Genomic DNA, 18,774 nt, shown 5'->3' with positions numbered 1-18,774 from the left:
TTAGACTCACCCGTGTCTTTGGATGGAATGAGTACAAAGGTGCTGTTGGTGATGTTGTATTTGGTGAGCAAGACTGGGAGCAAAACCAGCATAAAGATGATCAGAAATATCACCAAATTCAGCAACACCAGAAACCGCAAGAAGGAGAAATAGGACTGAATCCCAGTGCCAAATTTCCCTGGAAAAAAAGAAATCCTGACATCACTGATCAGGAGTATTGACCCACATGTACCCCCACAGCAGATCCCATCAGCCAGAAAGCTGAAGTTGGAGTACTCTAGGTGGGGGAGGGAGGAAGAAATATTTTGTTCTTCTACTGTTGGCTTTAAGGTTTCTTTTCTCCTTTTTTTCTAAATCTACACTCCATCTTTTTTTTTTTTTTTTCCCTCACTCCCTCTTGAATTAACTATCTGACAATGGTGCAAGACAGGACTCAATATCTATGGTTTCTTATAGGAGTATCTAGTTGACTCAGCACTGTTTAGTGAAGAAGCTCGCCTTTCCACAGTGAACTGCAGTAGTGCTTTTGTAACTGACCACAAATGTATGAATATGTTTCTGAATTCTCACAAGTCACTTTGTGAATGAAAACCTCCAGAAAGGTCATCACTAAACAAGAAAGGAAGCTGGGCATGGTGGCTAAACTCCTGGGCTCAGAAGCTTTTCGGCCTGGATCAAATCCTTTATTTCCTGGATCCACCTCCTCCTACTCTCTGAGCCATGCAAATGATAAATAACTATGAGAAATGTTCTGATGAGGATTAACTAAGCCAATATGAGTAAAATGTTTAACACAATGGCCCATTCATAGTAAAGGCTCAATCAGTGTTAGTTCTTATTATATCACATCAAACATCATGATGTACTTAGATCTCAAAAAAGTATAGCTAGATGGTTATATTTTAAGTGAGCTTATGGGGATCCCTGGGTGGCGCAGCGGTTTGGCGCCTGCCTTTGGCCCAGGGTGCGATCCTGGAGACCCGGGATCGAATCCCACGTCAGGCTCCCGGTGCATGGAGCCTGCTTCTCCCTCTGCCTATGTCTCTGCGCCTCTCTCTCTCTCTCTGTAAGACTATCATAAAAAAAAAAAAAAAAAATTTAAGTGAGCTTATGAAGCCCCTTGTCATTTCATTTACAGTCTCCCAATAAAACAATTTAAATAGGCGCTTCACTGAATAAGTTACCAAGAGTAGTTTAAAGATTTTATTTTATTTATTTGAGAGAGACAGAGAGAGAGAACACAAGGGTGGTGGGAGGGGCAGAGAGAGAGGGAGAAGCAGACTCTCCACTGAGCAGGGATCCTGACATGGAGTTCGATCCCAAGACTCAGGGATCATGACCTGAGCCAAAGGCAGATGCTTAAGCCACCCAGACGCCCCTGAAGAGTATTTTAAAGGTCTTAAAATATTAACAGTGACAGCATTTCTTCCATTCATCCTGCTACATTCCCTACAAACTTGACAAAATTCCCATTTGAGCAGATTTGAGGAGTTGTCTGTAAATCGTTTTTGCTTTATAGTAGAAACTATGGGGGCAGCCCTGGTGGCTCAGCAGTTTAGCGCCTGCCTTCCACCCAGGGTGTGATCCTGGAGACCAGGGATCAAGTCCCATGTCAGGCTCCCTGCATGGAGCCTGCTTCTCCCTCTGCCTGTGTCTCTTATGAATAAATAAATAAAATCTTTAAAAAAAAAAAAAAAAAGAAACTATGTCATCCTAAGAGGTATTTTCCTCCTGGCTCTATGTCACTCAAGATTTAAATGTTTTTTCCTAATTTTATATTTTGGCACAATTTCCAGTTTTTGTATACTTGCTATGGACTGAATTATATTCCCCCTATCTGGCCCAAACTCATATGCTGAAGCCCTAAGCCCTAATATGACAGTATTTCGAGGTGGGGCTTTTGGGGGGTGATTAGGTTTAGATGAGGCCATAAGAGTAGGTCCCCATGATGGGATAGTGTCCTTTGACAAGAAGAGGTGTCAGAGCTCCTTCTCTCTCTCTCTGTCTCTCCTTCTCTTTCCCCAAGAGCACACAAAGACAAGGTCATGCAAAGACACAGTGAGAAGGCAGCATGGTCTTGAACTTTCAGTCTCTGGACTATAAGAAAATAACTTCTGTTGTTGAGGCCACCCTGACTAAGGTATTTTGTTACAGCAGCCAGAGCTGACCGACCATACTATAACCCTATTCTCACCAATATAGAAAAGTAGGGGGACACCTGGGTGCCTCAATGGTTGAGCACTTTCCTTTGGCTCAGTCCCTGATCCCAGAGTCCCAGGATTGAGTCCCACATCAGGCTCCCTGCATGGATCCTGCCTCTCCCTCTGCCTATGTCTCTGCCTCTGTGTGTGTGTGTGTGTGTGTGATGAGTAGATTTTAGAAATCCTTAAAAAAAATATGGAAAAGTAGGGATCTTCAGTATTTTCAGGGCCATGGGCACCTCTGGCAGTCTGCTGAAGCCTAATGAATCCCATCTCAGAATAACATCTTAGGGACACCAGGGTGGCTCAGAGGTTAAGTGTCTGCCTTTGGCTCAGGGTGTGATCCTGGAGTCCCAGGATCAAATCCCACATCGGGCTTCCTGCATAGAGCCTGCTTCTTCCTCTGCCTGTGTCTCTGCCTCTCTCTCTCTCTCTGTGTCTCTCATGAATAAATAAATAAAAATTTTTAAAAAAGAATAACATCTTAAATGCACCAAAGATTAGACTATATGTTAACTAACAAGAATTTAAACTAAAATATTGGGGGGTAAAATGGAATCATAGATGCAAAAATAAAATAAAATAAAAATAAATGCACCAAATACGGGGCACCAGGCTAGCTTCGTTGGTAGAGCATGTGACCCTTGATCTCAGGGTTGTAAATGTGAACCCCATGTTGGGTGTAGAGATTACTTTAAAAAATTAAAATCTCAAAAAAATAGTAAATGCACCAAATAAAAATGGACATATGGTTATAATATTAAAAACCAAATTTGTGCTGGAATAATACATAAGCATCTTCACCGGCACATTAAATAACAAGACCTAGTGGCAGATCTTACAGATTTACTGCTGCAATTTCAAAATAGTGATAAGCATAAATGATATTCCAAGATAACTGGAAGGGACAGGAAAATATGTGACAAAGATACAGGTTCTGCTAATCCTAACTGGTGCAGTTGTTCCCATTCATCATGGAAGGAAGTGCTAAATTTCATCTAGAAGTTAGAGAAAAGGAAGCTATACTTTCCCCCCAGCCCAGTAGTCTTCTGCAGAGGAGCATGTGCAGAGTGGGGGTGTGTGGTACCTTCTATGCTGCGAATGTCCTTCCGCCACAGCTCCAGGTGGGTGGTCATCTCACGAGCCTTCCCTATGAACCTCTTCCAGGATTTGCTGCTATACCGTTTCCACTGGTCCCACTCAGATAAATACTTCATCTGGGTCTCCTGAATGTTCCTGCGTTAATAAACAATCATGACAATGATAATGAAAGTGTCATCAAGCCTCAGCATCAAATAAAACCTCAGCCAAGATGATGTGAAGCCCTCATACACTGCTGGTGGAAATGTAAAACGGGTTGGCCACTAGGGAAAACAGTCTTGATATGCCTCACAAAGTTAAACATAAAAATACCATATGACCCAGAGATTCCACTCCTAGGTAGATATCCCCAAAGAACTGAAAACAGGGTCCCAAACAAAAATTTGCACATAAATGTTCATAGCAGTACTATTCGCAACAGCCAAAAGGTAGAACCCAAATGTTCACCAACCAATGAATGGACAAAATGAGGCATATTCATCCCTATGATGAAATATCATTACCATAAAAAGGAACAACATACATGTCACAACTTGGTTGAAGAAGCTTGAAAACATTATGCTAAGTGAAGGAATCCTGGTACAAAAGGTCACATATTGTATGATTCCACTTATCTGAAATGTCCAGAATGGCAAATCTAGAGAAAAGAGTATAGTAGTAGCTGGCAGGGCCTGAGGGAAGGGGAAACAGGGAGTAACTGTAGACAACAGTGAGGTTTTGGGGGATTGCAGAGCCACAAGATGGACAGAGCCTGGGTCCCTGAATGACTACAAAGTTTCCCCTTGATCTGAACCTAGGACTCTTAGGTGAAGAAGAAATAAACTGAGCTATTACCTGTTTGGGTAACTTTGTTACCACAGCTTGGTTGACCCTAAGTAATACATACATTCGAATTATGTAAACTCTTTAGGAATGCATTCCATGCATAAAACACACCTCTGCCCAAAACAGACATCAGATGCCTTCTAGATGGCCCACCAAACAAACCTTAGCCTCCGCTTCTCAGAGATGTTCAGTGCATACTTCCGAATCGATTGGCTGTTGAGGTTTTCAGTGATTCTTCCTTCCAGCTGGGAACTGTAAGAGTCTGTCGGCTTCAGCAAAGTACCACTTTGCTTGTCTCGAGAAGGAATGGTTGTCCTCCTACGTGCAATGGACCGATAGCTTGGCAATTCTTGAAGGAAATTCACAGGTGGAGAAGAAAAGAAACTGGAGTCCAAAGAGAGACTCTCTGGGCAAGAAAAAAAGAGAGAAAGATCCATCATTGACTCCAGTGAACTTAAGAGCCAAAAAAAAAAAATTTTTTTTTTTTTGCATTGAGACTTGTGTCTCAGAGGCTATACCTAAATCTTGCAGATGGTCACTAGCCTGCATCACTGACAAAGGCATTTGTACCTTTGTTATCCTATTTACCAGGTTGGTGCTCAGAACAATGACATCAGCTGCAAATGGGTTCACTTTCAGCAGATGCATGTACAAATATGCTTTAGGTTACATGATAACTGAGTTCCAGTGTTTGGCTGCAGTCACTACCAAATGTGTGACCTCAGGCAATTATTTAAACTCTTCTACATTTGTCAGATAGGGCTAGTACAATTTGCCCCAACTATCTTCACACAGTGTAGGCTATAATGATGTATGGGATAAAACTCTGAAAAGCATAAAGCACTATGCAAATGCATAGTGATAACATCAACACCAATGACAACAATAATAATAGCATTGACAGAGCATTTCCTGTGCACCAGGCACTGTGTTAAAAGCTTCACATAGAATCATGGATCTGCGCTGGCCGTGTGATCTGCTCGGACCAACAGAATGCAGTAGAAGTGATGTTGTCCAGTTCTGGGCCTTGCCAGCTTCTATTGCTCCCTGGATCCCAGTTACTGTCACATGAACAAGCCCAAGCTAACCTGCTGAAGGATATGACCACTGGAACAGGGATGGTCACCCCAGCTGAGACCATCCCAGACAACCTACAGTCAGCTGTCAGCCAGCTGACCACAGATGCCCACACATACTGAGGTAGGTACTACTATCAGTACCATTTTACAGATGAGAAAATAAAGTAGATGGGTTTCCCCAACCCCATGCTCAGGTCCTCAAAGCCATGTATGGTCAGATTCCTGTCTTGTCTCCAGTTCCTCAAGCTCTCTGCCCCCTAATCACATATTTTTTTAAGGATCTTTCAGATACTAAGATGAGCCCTGTTCCTTCCTCCTCAGAGCCTTTGCAAATGCTGTTTTCTCTGCCTGGAATGAACTTGTCACACCTATTTATCCTATTAGCTCCTACTCAAATGTCACTTCCTCAGGGAAACTGCTCCTGCCCCACTGCACTATTATAGGTGCCTTGTCACACATTCCCCCACATACACACTAAGTCCTTTACAGCACATCACAAGTTGTAAATAAATACATAATATTTGTAAATAAGTTCATTTGTGTGACTGTGTGAGTACATCTGTCTCCTCCAGGAGACTGGAAATTCTCAGAGGGCAAGAACTGTGATGATTTCTTCACCACTGCACCCCAGGACCTAGCACCATTCTTGATTCAGAGAGGAATTCAATAAATACTCATTGGATGGATGGATGGATGGATGGATGGATGGATGGATGGACAGGAAGATGGATGGATGGATGGATGGATGGATGGAGGATGGATGACATTACTATTTTGCCAATGCTTAACCTGTGAGTGGAGGTGCTGAAAACAGAACCAGGTCTTCCTGACTCAAAAATCTGTATTTGCGGGACACCTGTATTTGGCTCAGCAGTTGAGCGTCTGCCTTTGGCTCAGGGTGTGATCCCAGAGTTGCAGGATCCAGTCCCACATCAGACTCCTTGCATGGAGCCTGCTTCTTCCTCTGCCTGTGTCTCTGCCTCTGTGTGTGTGTCTCTCATGAATAAATAAAATCTTTTAAAAAAATCTGTATTTACTACATCAGGCCACCGCTGGAGGCCAAGTTTTGCTGTGCCTTATGCAGGGGTCTAAGAAGGGAGGGCCTTCCACTGAAGTTGAGGGATGCTACCTTCAAGATGGGTTTTATGCCTGATTCAGTTTTTGTTGTGGAAAGACTACCTTGAATGGAGATAGGACAGAGAGAGAGGAAGTAGAAAATAGCCATAATTATCTAAGCAGTTACCCCCCATAGGCAACAAAACTTCTAAGACTTAATATTAGATGCTTGGTTGGAATCCTGACTCTGTTGTTATTAGTGTTGTGTGTCTTTGGGAAAGTTACTTAACCTCTGAACTTGTTTCCTCCTCTCCAATATTCATTCAACAAATGTATTCATCATGTGTCAGATCTGGAGCTAGAGATACTGCCTCAAACAAAGCAAATGCCCTTTTCACACGGCACTTATATTTAGACATGGGGGCAGGGGAAGATTAGACAGTAAATAGGTGATGAATATTATGCCAGGAGGTGGTAAAAAAACAAAAACAAAAACAGAGTAGGGTCTCTCCCATTTGCAAGGGAGGCAGGAACATATATGCAACGTTGGGATGCCTCCATCTAGGTTCTGATAGGTGGGTCAGGTATGGTCTCTGCACTAAAGTAGCATTTAAGCTGGGGCTGAATAGAGGACATGAGCCCTGCGGATATTTGGGGAAGGGCATCCCAGGAAAAGGAAACAGCAAGTGCAAAGGCCCTGAGGTGGGTGTGTGTACAACATGCTTTAGTAAGAGCATGGAGGCCTACGTGGCTAAAGAGTGAATGAACAGCAGCTTCATAGGTTCTGTTGTTCCTGACCCCTGATAAGCCACACCAGCCTCTCTGCAATCCCCTTCCCTTGAGTCTAGGCTGGATCTGTGACTTGCTTTAGCCAGAGGTTGCAAAAGAAATGTTGCTCAGCCAATTCCAGCCCCAAGCCTTAAAAGGGCCTGGAAGTTCCCACTTTTGTGCTGCTGGGACCCTCAGGCCGTCGTCTAAGAAGTCTGGCAATGCTGCTGGGAGAGGAAGAGGCCCCAAGTGTCCAAGGATGAGAACCAATTCTGGCCAGTGAGAACCAAAGTCTCTGGCTCTGACCCCAGCGAGCTGTTGCAGCCAGTCCCCGGCCCTTGTGTCATCCTCAGCAAGCACTGCCATGGGCATGAAGAGGCCCATATGGAAGCTCCAGACCCAAGAGACATGACACACAGCAGAGCAAACCATCTCTGCCATGCCCTGCTGATTTCCTGATGCACAGAATCAGCAGAAACAATAAAACGCAGAGCCATCACGTTTAGTTTGTTGACAACAATAGGTAACTAGACTAGGGAGCATGGAAAAGCAGGGGTTCTAGAGAGATGGCTGGGGCCAGATTGAGTCAGACTCTGTGGGCTGGGCATGACACTTGGATGAGGCCAACTGGAAGCCGCTGAGGGCTCTGAGTGCATGCTGAGATCTGACCACATTTTAAAGGATCGCTCTGGAGGCTGCCGGGCTAAGGATGGGCCCTACCACAGGGGCCAGCACTGGGCAGGGGGAGCCAGCCAAGGCCTTGCTCTCTGGATGGGAGTCTGACAGTGCAGATTTGTAACGTTTGCCTCTCTGAGGAGCATGTTCAGACACAACGGAACAGCTGTCCCACTGCAGATGACACACAGCCACGCGCCTGGAGCCCTGCCAGTTGCCAAGCCCAAGACTGTGAATCTCACTCAACCTTCCATTTCCCTGCTCAGGAACACCCTGAGGATATGCTACACTTCCTTTAGTAACAGTGGCTCCCTAGTGCAAAGGAGGGGGGGCAGGCGGGGGCCTGGAGGCTAAAGGGTCCAAGCCCTGGCTGGAGGCCACTCCTTCTGGACAGCAACAAAGAGCTCTTATGAACCACAAACAAAGGTCTTTGAAATGGAACAGCACCAACCAACTGAATCTTCAGCAACTGTAGGGTGAGGGACCAAGGGTTGGGGCTGGAGCCTGGGTTGGCTTGTCACCCACGAGCTGGGCCACAATGACCATCTCTGGGTCACATGTTTTTCTTCTCAGGAATGGGGTATATAATACCACAGACGTCATTGGCGTGATCATGAGGGTGGCATTACAAACGACCCAAATAACATTATGTAGGGTTTACCAAGCAGTAACCTTGTGCCAGGCTATGGGAGGTACGTGTCACCACACTTACAACTCTGAACTACTCTTTAAATAGGATCACCCCATTTTACGGATGAAGAAACTGAGGTCTGGAGAAGTGAAGGGCCCACTCACACAGCTAGTAAGTGCTGGAATTAGGAGCCTCTCACAGGCTTGCCAAATACCAAAGCTGTAGTCCTCACCATAAAATGATTCAGCGGGCCATGGATTTGAAAGTGCTTTGTGAACACTAAGAGAAATTATTTAATTTTTCCTTCATACACTCATATTCATATTTCACAACAGTCCCTGGTAGAACACCATATTTTCAAAATGGCCATCATCGCAGAGGAAGGAAGGATTATTCCTCTTCAGATGTTCTTGGGAAGCGTTTCATCTTCAAATAGAAGGAAAAAAAAATTCCAATCATACCTTTGAACGCAGGCCTCATTATTTTTATCACTAGGATCCACCTCCGCTTGTTTTCATACAGGACCAGACATTGGTCAAAGCATGACATCACCTGATTTCTCACGCCAACGTGCAGCAGTAGACAGAGAAGGCTTCACTGCCCTGGCTTTTCAACGGAGAAAACGGGACCCAGAGAAATGGTGGCTCACCCAAGGCATTGCCATCAAGACAAACTCCTGGTTTTGGCTTCCTAGACAGGTTTCATCATCTCTCAGAGCCTTGCTTTTCTCATCCTTAGAGAATAAGAATGTCTCATTATAGTTCCTGTCAGAGGTTCTCCTGAGGTGGCCCAGCTGGAGTGTCATCCCAGCATGGCCTCGGAGTGCTATGGTCCGTGTGTGGGCTGCCTGTGGGCTGTCTGCGTGGGAGGCAGGAGCATATATGTGACATTGGGATATGCCTCCATCTAGGAATGTCTAGAATCTGGTAGCAATTGGGAGAGGATTATTTAGGTGGGAAGATGAATGGGTAATTACAGGAGATGTGGGGGCAGGGGCAGGAATTAAGTACTTTTTTTTTTTAAGATTTTATTTATTTATTCATGAGAGACACAGAGAGAGAGGCAGAGACCCAGGCAGAGGGAGGAGCAGGCTCCATGCAGGGAGCCTGATGTGGGACTCAATCCTGGGAATCCAGGGTCATGCCTTGGGCCAAAGGCGGTGCTCAACCGCTGAGCCACCCAGGCGTCCCTTAAGTACTTTTTCTGACATCTAGTATTCTTCTGGGTTAAGGACAAAGGTAGTCTCTCTGAGACTTAGAGCAGCGTCTTGCTCATGGAGAGCCCTCCATCTGAAGGAGGGGCAGAGGCAGGTATACCTGAACAGCATCCTTAGGTCCCAACTACCTTGACAGTTCTTTTCACAGGCCGTGAGATCCTCTACATTCCCAGGATGTGGGCACAAGCCAACCGTGATCCAAATGGGACTAAAACTACCACCAACTTCCTTCGTGTGCCTGCCAAGAACCTAACCCAACCGTATTTGGTGCTGGGTTCACTTCAGGGTTTTTCTTCCCACTCACAGAATCCTGGAAACTCCCGACAAGAAGGGACCTTCTGGGTCATCTGGTCCAGGACTCTCGCCAGCCGCTGGGGAAATTGAGTTCTGTTTGACAAATTGTATGGAACCCCTCTCTGCAGGAGACTCTGGAGAGGAGGAAGGTTTGCATATTTACTTCCTGCCTCAGTGAGCTTACACTCACTCCTTCAGCCTTATCTCCTGACAGCCCACCCCACTGCACTCATCCCTAATTCTATCCTCCTCCCTAACTGTTCACTTGCACCTTATCTCCAATCCTCTCCCTTCCCCAGTAGGACTGCAGCCCCCAGAAGAGCAGGGACCCCACCTCTCTTGCACTGCTCAGTTCCCAGATTCTAGCACAGAACCAGACACATGATGGATGTTCAATAAACACCTGCTGAACGAACGAACGAATGAATGAATGAATGAATCAGGTGTGTAGGGTACAGGCAATGTTGGCTCATCTACCAGGCAGACCAAAGCATGTGTTTAGCACACCAGCAAAGCAGGGGCATCAAAGAGTGAGAAAAAGGGACACCTGGGTGGCTCACCAGTTGAGCATCTGCCTTTGGCTTAGGGTGTGATCCCGGATTTTGGGGATGGAGTACCACATCAGGCTCCTTACAGGGAGCCCGCTTCTCCCTCCGCCTATGTCTCTGCCTCTCTCTCTGTCTCTCTTTTTTAAAAAGTGAGAAAAAGATTTAAGGAATGTAAGTACTGAATACCATTCTTTTTTATATGGATTTTTTTTTTTCACAATTGAAAAAAAAATTAGGGCAGCCTGGGTGGCTCAGGAGGTTTAGCGCCTCCTTCAGCCCAGGGCGTGATCCTGGAGACCTGGGATCCAGTCCCACGTCAGGTTCCCTGCATGGAGCCTGCTTCTCCCTCTGCCAGAGTCTCTGCCTCCCCCCCCCCCCCCCCGCCATGAATAAACAAATAAAATCTTTAAAAAAAATTTTAAAGGAGAAAAAATAAGCTGGCAAAAAATAATGATTGGGATGTTGACCGTATATTATATTCTGTACCTTATAGAGGAAGAATATAATATACGGTCAACATCCCAATCATTCTTCCTATTTAAGGTACAGAATATAATATATGGTCAACATCCCAATTAGAAGCCCTATTCGATGTGTGCTTTGCTGTTATGTCTCAAGAAATGATCAAATGGCTTGTGCACATACCATTTGAGATTATCAATAAAGCAATGTATACACTGATTTCAGAACTTTTTGGGCTTCTTTCCACTCATATTCTTTAAGATTGCTTTTATTTTGGATGCTAACTAGGGGTGGGGTACCCCAAGTAATCTGTGCTCACAGCTAACTCTAACCCTAACCCGAGGGCCCAGGGTCCAGGGCATCTAGTTGAAGCTGCTAGGACATCTCCACCAAGTGGTCCATGGCCACAGTCCTATGACTACCCTCTTCCTGGAAAGGCGACACATCTGCCCATCCACCCATTCATTCAGTTGCTCAGTTAAAAACATTTACTGAGCAACTGCTAGGTGACAGCCTTCAATATGACACACAAATTCCTTTGTCTTTATGGGACTTATATTCTAGCCAGAAGAGACCAATAGTAAACAAGCCAAGAACAATATATTGCAGATATTGAGAGCATGTGGAGGAAAATAAGGCATGGATGGGTTTGGGCAAAGCCTATAGGAAGGGAAGGAAAGAGCCACATGGCTATCTGGGAGAAGAGCATCCAAGGGAGAAAGAAGAGTAAGTGCAAAGGGCCTGAGGCAGGACTGTGCCCAGTCAGTTCAAGGAACAGGAGGGAGGCCAGTATGGCTAAGGAGAGTGATGAGTGGCAGGGTAAGAGTTTTGGGGAGAAACAAGCCAGACCACACAGGGTCTGTGGGCCATGGTGAGGACTTTGGCTTTTAGTCAAGAAAGGAGGGGAGCTATGAAGGGTTTTGAGCAGTAGAATGACATAATCTGACTCAGATTTAGCAAGAGCTCTCTGGCTGGCCCTGTGGCTATTTCTGTCCTTGAGCTGCACAGGTTGGCATGGCTATTTCCCATGCCAGGCCATCAAATGTCAGGCTGCACTGTCCTTTGGCAATGATAAAAATGTTCTATATCTGCACTGCCCAGTGCGGTGACTACTAGCCATGTGTGGCTCCTGAGCAATTGAAATGTGACTGGTGAGACTAAGGAAATGAATTTTTAATTTTATCAGACTTTATTCAATGTCTATTTGCATAGCCCCGTGTTGCCAGTAGCTACTGTGCGTTTTTCTGAGAGGGGAGGACCCAAGGGCCTTGGGAGCCTCCTCTATCTGCCAGACTTCAGAACTGCCAGCCTGGGAGGACCTGTGTGAGTCATACCACCTGGCACCTGGGTGGGGCCTATGGACTAGCCGGGTCCAAGGCTTTATGACCAGATGAGTAAACAGTCTCCAAGAGGAGTGACTAACAAGGTAATCAGAGTGACGCTGGGCCCTGAACTGGAGTCTCCTGGTTTTCAAGTGAGTGGAGCATCCGGTGGCCTCTCTGGGGAGCAATCACTGTGATTCTCAGTGATAATAAGCATCTGTCTGAGGAGGTGACAGATATAGTGGTTAAAAGCACAGCTTCAAAGGCCCACTCCTTGGATTCGAATCCCAGGTCCACCTGTTACCTTGTTGACCATTCCGCCTCAGTTCTCCCATCTGTAAAATGGTGATAGTAGTTCCTGACGTGACCATCTTGAGGATTAGATGGCTATTATATGCTTGGAAAACAGGTCAGCAAGGGGCACCTGAGTGGCTCTGTGGTTGAGCATCTGCCTTTGGCTCAGAGCATGATCCCGGGGCCCTGGGATGGAGTCCCGCATCGGGCTCCCCACACTTCTCCCTCTGCCTATGTCGCTGTCTCTCTCTGTGTCTCTCTTGAATAAAAAAATAAAATCTTTTTAAAAAAAAGAAAAAAACAGGGACACCTGGGTGGCTCAGTGGTTGAATGTCTGCCTTTGGCTGAGGTCATGATCCCAGGGTCCTGGGATTGAGTCCCACATCAGCCTTCCTGCATGGAGCCTGCTTCTCTCTCTGTCTATGTCTCTGCCTCTCTCTCTCTGTGTCTCTCAGGAATAAATACATAAATCTTGAAAAAAAAAAGATTAAAAAAGAAAAAACAAAAGAGGTCAGAGAACGTTACTATTTCTTTACTGTTATCACCTGAGTCTCTATCACAACTATTCATCTATGCCATCATTACAGGAAGCAGCCATAATCCATAAATGAATGGGCATGACTGTGTTTTTTTTTTTTTTTTTGCATGACTGTGTTCTAATAAAATTTTATTTATAAAAATAGGCGGCAGGCTGGATTTGGCCCGTGAGTTGCAGTTTGGCAGACCCTTGGCTTAGAGACCCTTGGGCCCTAGGCTTAGTGCCTGGCACGTTGTGCTACACCTCTGGTTATTTGTTGATGAATCCAATGTACAGAAAGATTTTATATTTGCTGTAAGGGATCTTACTACAGACCAAGCTACTTCTTATGTGGAGTGTTTATCTCCCTTGGCCAAGACTTCTACAAAAAAGATTTCTAACATTTCTGGAAGTGACGACAAAAACAGCGAGACTTGACGGAGCATTCGCCATGCACCATGATTATTATACCAAACCCTTTCTATACTTTTCATCTGTGATCCTATTACTTTACCACATGGGTCCTTCTTATGTGTTACCTTCATTTTGCAATAAAGAAAGTTCAGAGAGGAATTCTGGCCAAGGTTGAGCCAAGTTCTGAACCCCGAGGGCAAAGACCTCGGAGTTTCTTTTTCACTCGGACACCCTGGCAATTAGCACGGTGCCTGGCACATCTTAAATCAAATAAACATCTGTCCAATGAACACACAGACACGCGGGTTCTAGAGTCACGACATTAATGCCCTTCTGTTTCAGTAGCTTGTAACTTCTCAGAGCCTCAGTTTCTAGGGGGGGTAAAATGGGCAAATAATACTTGGTGAGTTGCTGTGAGTAATTCAAGAAACTTATCCATTTGAGTCCAAAGTCAAACTGCTGACTGGGGCCAACCAGGTCCTCAGGAACTGGCTTCTGCTTGCCTGACCTCATCCCCACTAGTCCACATCGAGGCTGCAGCCTGCACCCTCCCCAAATACACCAACGTCATTCCCACCTCCACCCTGTGCTCTTGCTGGACGCCCCCCTGGATGCTCCTTCTACTGGATGCATTTCATATGACTGGTGCCTTTACACCCTTCAGCCTCGGCCCCAAAGTCCATGCCTCACAGAGACCTCTCTGACCATCTCAGCTAAGTCAGCCCTCTCCCTCTCTAGCTCCTCACTTGTTTATTTCCTTCTTGGCAGTTATGGCTGGCTATAACTACCCTATATCCCTCTTTACCTGTTCAGTGAGTGTCTCCCCCACTGGACTAGATGCTTCCTAAAAGCATGTCTCTCGCCTGCCTCTTTCACCACTAGGTTCCTCTCCCGGGTACTGGGTCTTGGTTCAGGCAGGCTCAGTTCCCTTCTCCCCGTCCTGCTGGTGTTGGGGAGGGGGGAGCCCCACTGAAGGTCTGGGTGGTCCCACACTACCAACAAAGCTCCTTTAAAAAGCAACCAGATTGCAACAAAGCTTACAACACTGAAAAGTCATTTCCCCCTTTTATCCCTCTAAATTCTTCACTTCCTGAAAAAAAAAAAAAAACACAAAACAAAAAAAGTCACCGAGGGCCTTTGGGCCTAATCTGGCCTGAGTTGCTGGGCAGAGCTCACTTGGCCTCTTCAGACAGAGGGGAAAAAACAACTCAAGTCAGATGGCTGGCTCACCAGAGAACCATTGTGGCCTTTGGTGGCCTGTGCAGTCTCCGGCTACGTCGAGACCTGCAGAAGATCCCTCCCTCCCAGGAAACCTTTCAGGGTGACAAGTAACCCCGATGTATGGCCTTAGCAGATAAGGACAACAAAATAAACCCTGCAGGATGAACGATAACTTGTCTTCCAGTTTAAGACAATGTGTCAGACTACAACAACCCAAACAGTTGCTTAACCATAGAACTAATAGTGTAACTCCAGAAAGTGCTGGTATGCAGCACATGAAATCATCAAGTCTTATAATATTAAGGCTAGAGAAGGCCTAAGTAATAATAACATAATAATATAATAATAGCAACAGCTACCATTTGAGTGCTCAGTGCCTGCCAGGTGTGGTGCTAAGTCCTCAACCAGGGCACCTGGGTAGCTCAGTCAGTGAAGTGTCCGACTCTAGATTTTTGGCTCAGGTCATGATCTCAGGATTGTGATGTCAAACCCCAGCCTCATCCTCATCCTCAGGCTCTAAGCTCAGTGAGGAGTCTGCATGAGATCCTCTCCCTCTGCCCCTCCTTCCGCTGCTCCCCCACCTGCACGTTCTCTCTCTCTCTCTCTAAAATAAATTAATAAACCTTAAAAAAAAAAAAAAAAAACACTTTCTCAGCAACCCTAGCAGATAGGGGGTATGATTATCCCCATTGCACAGGAAAGAAAACTGAAGGTCACAGAGGTAACAGGACTTGCTCAAGGTTACCCACCTGATAAATAGCCACATTGGGATTTGTACCTGGGCCAGGCAGGCTTCATAAAAACTACTTCCAGATGTTCTGTTTATCTTAAAGACAAAACAAAAAACAAACCAAGTCCTAGTGCCCCTCACAGAAGGAGTCTAAAGAGGCTGTTTAGTTTTTATCCCTTACCCTTCCAAGTGTTCCTGCTCCAAAGGCCCAGACCAAGTCCCACCTTGTGGAATATGGGGTAATTCAAATAAGTCACCCACCACCCAGAGTGGTGCCCTTTGAGGTGGAGAGAGGAGAGGTGAGTGGCTCTGAAACCATCCCAGAAGTTGCAATCCCATGTAGTCACAGCATATTGACAATCAGGTCATCTTGGTTGAGTCACTTGGGTTTCCCCAATGAACAATGGGGTAATGGTCACAGCAAACCCCTGCATGAGGGTTAAGAGTCCTGGAGTTCGGCCAATCTTCAAGGAGTTAAGCAGAGAATGACCATATGATCGAGTGATTCCACTCTGAAATTTATACCCAAGAGAGCTGAAAACAGATGTCCAATCAAACACTTGTACACAAGTGCTCACAGCAGCATTTTTCCTAATAGTCAAAAGATGGAAACAATCCAAATGTCCATCAACAGATGATGGATAAACAAACTGCATGCAAAGGAATATTATCTAGCCGTAAAAAGGAATGAAGTCCTAATATGTGCTACCACATGGATGAACCTCGAATATACTACTTATGCTAAGTGAAGCAGTCACAAAAGGTCACACTATGGTATGAGCCCATTTCTATGCAATGTCCAGGACAGGTAAATTCACAGACAGAATGCAGATTGGGGGTACCCAGGGGCTGGGTGGAGGGGGAATCTGGGAGTGATAGCTTATTGGGCACAGGGTTTCCTCTGGGGGGGATGAAAATGTCTGGGAGCTAGATAGAGATAGTCGTTGCACAACACTGTGAATGTCCTAAATGCCACTGAATTGTATACTTTCCAAATGGTTGGCTTTGTTATGTGAATCATACCTCAATTTAAAAGTCATTGAATGCGTGCTAGATGATCTAGTATGAAGTACTTACCAGATGGAATATGGTAAACGTTTGGTTGGGAAAAGTCACCAAGAGTCATTCCATTCAGTAAACATGGAACATGCCAGGAACCATGGGGCTGAGGGGCCTGGGGGATGAGCAAATGTCTCCTGTGGGTACTTGAGATAGGGCAGGGTCTTTGGCTCTTCCGGGAGGTGACATTCAAGCTGCAATCAGGCAGAGGAATAGTGACTGCAGGACCTGAGAAGAATAACCCTGGAAGAGACCAGTGGGTGGCTTGGAGCCAGGTGGGGAGTAAGGGAATGCAACAGGGATCAGGAGAGGTAGCCAGGGGCTGGCTCACAGGGGCAATCCTTTCTAGAGGCCCTGGGAGAATGTGGTCTTCCAGATTTTACTTCTATCAGAACCTTCCCTTAGAGTGGTGGAAACTGAGACAAGTCATTGTCTGAACTTGGGTCTGTTCTATTCCAAAATCCCTGCTCTTAAAGATAATACATCTCAAGAGAAGCAAGAATATAGCTCAATGGACTACACTGGCCAGTGGGCCATGTGGATACAGAGCAGGGACACAGAGTCCAGTCTGTGAGAGGAGAAGCAGTCAGGGAAGGTTTCCAGGAGGAAGTGACACCAGATTGAAAGAAGGAATATGCCTTATAATAGAATAAGGTAATGAATGGCACCCATGGCAGAGGGAACAGAAGTGGCTTCACAGGCTCTAGAAGCATCATAGGACCAAATCATGAAAGGCATCCACTCAACTAATATTTACTGAAGGCCTACTATGCACCTAGCACTGGGGACATGATGGTGAGCCAAACAGGCCAGCTCTTGTCCTCCTAGTAGGCTTATCATCTAGTAGGGAACAGAGGCATTAATAATAACAGTTAACACTTTGATGGTCCTGTGGCAACCAGTCTCCAGGGTGGCTCCCAGTGATCCTCTCCCCCTAAAATACCCTGACACTCACACCCTTCCATGGGTCCTTTCTACACTGAACAGGGCTGGCCCACATGACCAAAAAGATATTGCAGAAATAACAGGGTGTGATCTCCAAAAGCAGATGATAAAAGACCTTAATGGCTTCTTCTTTGCTCTTTCCTGGATCAGAGGCTCCAGAGAAAGCCATGTCCACGGGGCACTTAAGCAGCTTCGGGGAAGTCCACATAGAGAGGCTTCCTGCCAACACCCAGTGTCAATTTGCCATCAATATGAGCAAGCCATCTTTGAAAGGGATCTTCTGGCCCCAGGCAAGCTTTCAGAGGACTGCATCTCTGGCCCACACCATGAACTCAACCTCGCAGGAGACTCTGAGCCAGAACCAGATACGTCATCCCCAAATTCCTGACTTGCAGAAACTGTGAGATAAGAAGTGATTATCACTGTTTTAAGCCTGTAAGTTTGGGGATAATTTGTTACATGGCACAGATAACTAATATAAGTACTTACCAAGCTTTTTATGTAATTAACTCTCTTAATCCTTATACTGACCCCTTGAAGTAGATACTATCATTACTTCCATTTAATACATAAGGAAACCGAGGCACGAAGCACTTAAGTGCCTTGCCTAAAGATAAGGGCAGTACACGGAAAATGAGGAGTTGCATCTAGGAATCCACAGTCCAGATTCTCAACCTCTACGCCATAGCTGCCAGTGTGGCTTTTGGTACACTTCATTCACCCATTCATTCATTTATTCATTCAACACATATTTAGCATCTACTAAGTGCCAGACACTTTTCTAGGTCCAAGGAGAAGACGACAAAGTCCCTGCTTTTCATGGCATCCACATTCTACAAGGAGAGACAGCTAATAGACAAGAAAACAATCAAACCAGGTGACTTCAGATGGTGGTAAGTGCTCTGAAGAAATAACCAAGAGAATCAGGAGAAGAGAGAGAGATGGGGGCACTTCTTCAGACAGGGTGGTTCCAGAGGTCTGCCTCTCTGAGAGGACATTTGAGCAAAGATCTGAAAGGAGGAGGAAGAAGCTTCCATAGGAAGATCAAAGAGAAATGTAGCCCGAGCAAAGTGAACAGCTGGTGCAAAGGCCCTGAGGCAGTAACTATATGTTGGAGGAATGGAAAGGTAGTGAGGATAGCTGGAGCTGGACAGATTAAGGGAGGGTCATAGGTGATGAAGGTCTAGAAAGGTGGGCTGGGATAGAATCACCAGGCCTTACCAGCCACCACAGAAAAGTTTGGCGCTTAGTCTTATTGCAATGGGAAACCACTGGAAAGTTTTTTTTTTTTCTTTTTAAAATTTTATTTATTTGTTCATGAGAGACAGACAGAGAGAGAGAGAGAGAGAGAGAGAGAGGCAGAGACACAGGCAGAGGGAGAAGCAGGCCCCATGCAGGGAGCCCGATGCGGGATTC

The 18,774-nt window shown here is 45.6% G+C and overlaps 1 protein-coding gene across 3 annotated transcripts in view; it reads right to left on the bottom strand.

Annotated features, from left to right (window-relative positions):
* Nucleotides 1-18,774, bottom strand: part of TMC7 (transmembrane channel like 7) — a 54,045-nt gene that overhangs the window by 33,164 nt on the left and 2,107 nt on the right. For 2 of the 3 annotated variants that reach the window (XM_026003192.2, XM_072753750.1), the window contains exons 2-4: nucleotides 4,290-4,533; nucleotides 3,289-3,437; nucleotides 11-178 (exon numbers count right to left, since the gene is read on the bottom strand). In XM_026003192.2, coding sequence (XP_025858977.2) covers nucleotides 11-178; nucleotides 3,289-3,437; nucleotides 4,290-4,533 — 561 coding nt within the window. Of the gene's footprint in view, nucleotides 1-10; nucleotides 179-3,288; nucleotides 3,438-4,289; nucleotides 4,534-15,373; nucleotides 15,472-18,774 lie in introns of those variants that run through there. The other variant, XM_026003190.2, reaches the window with a different exon arrangement.

Source organism: Vulpes vulpes, chromosome 3 (assembly GCF_048418805.1).
Source record: "Vulpes vulpes isolate BD-2025 chromosome 3, VulVul3, whole genome shotgun sequence".
Classification (NCBI taxonomy): Eukaryota; Metazoa; Chordata; class Mammalia; order Carnivora; family Canidae; genus Vulpes; species Vulpes vulpes.
This window is presented reverse-complemented; position numbering and strand designations above follow the sequence as displayed.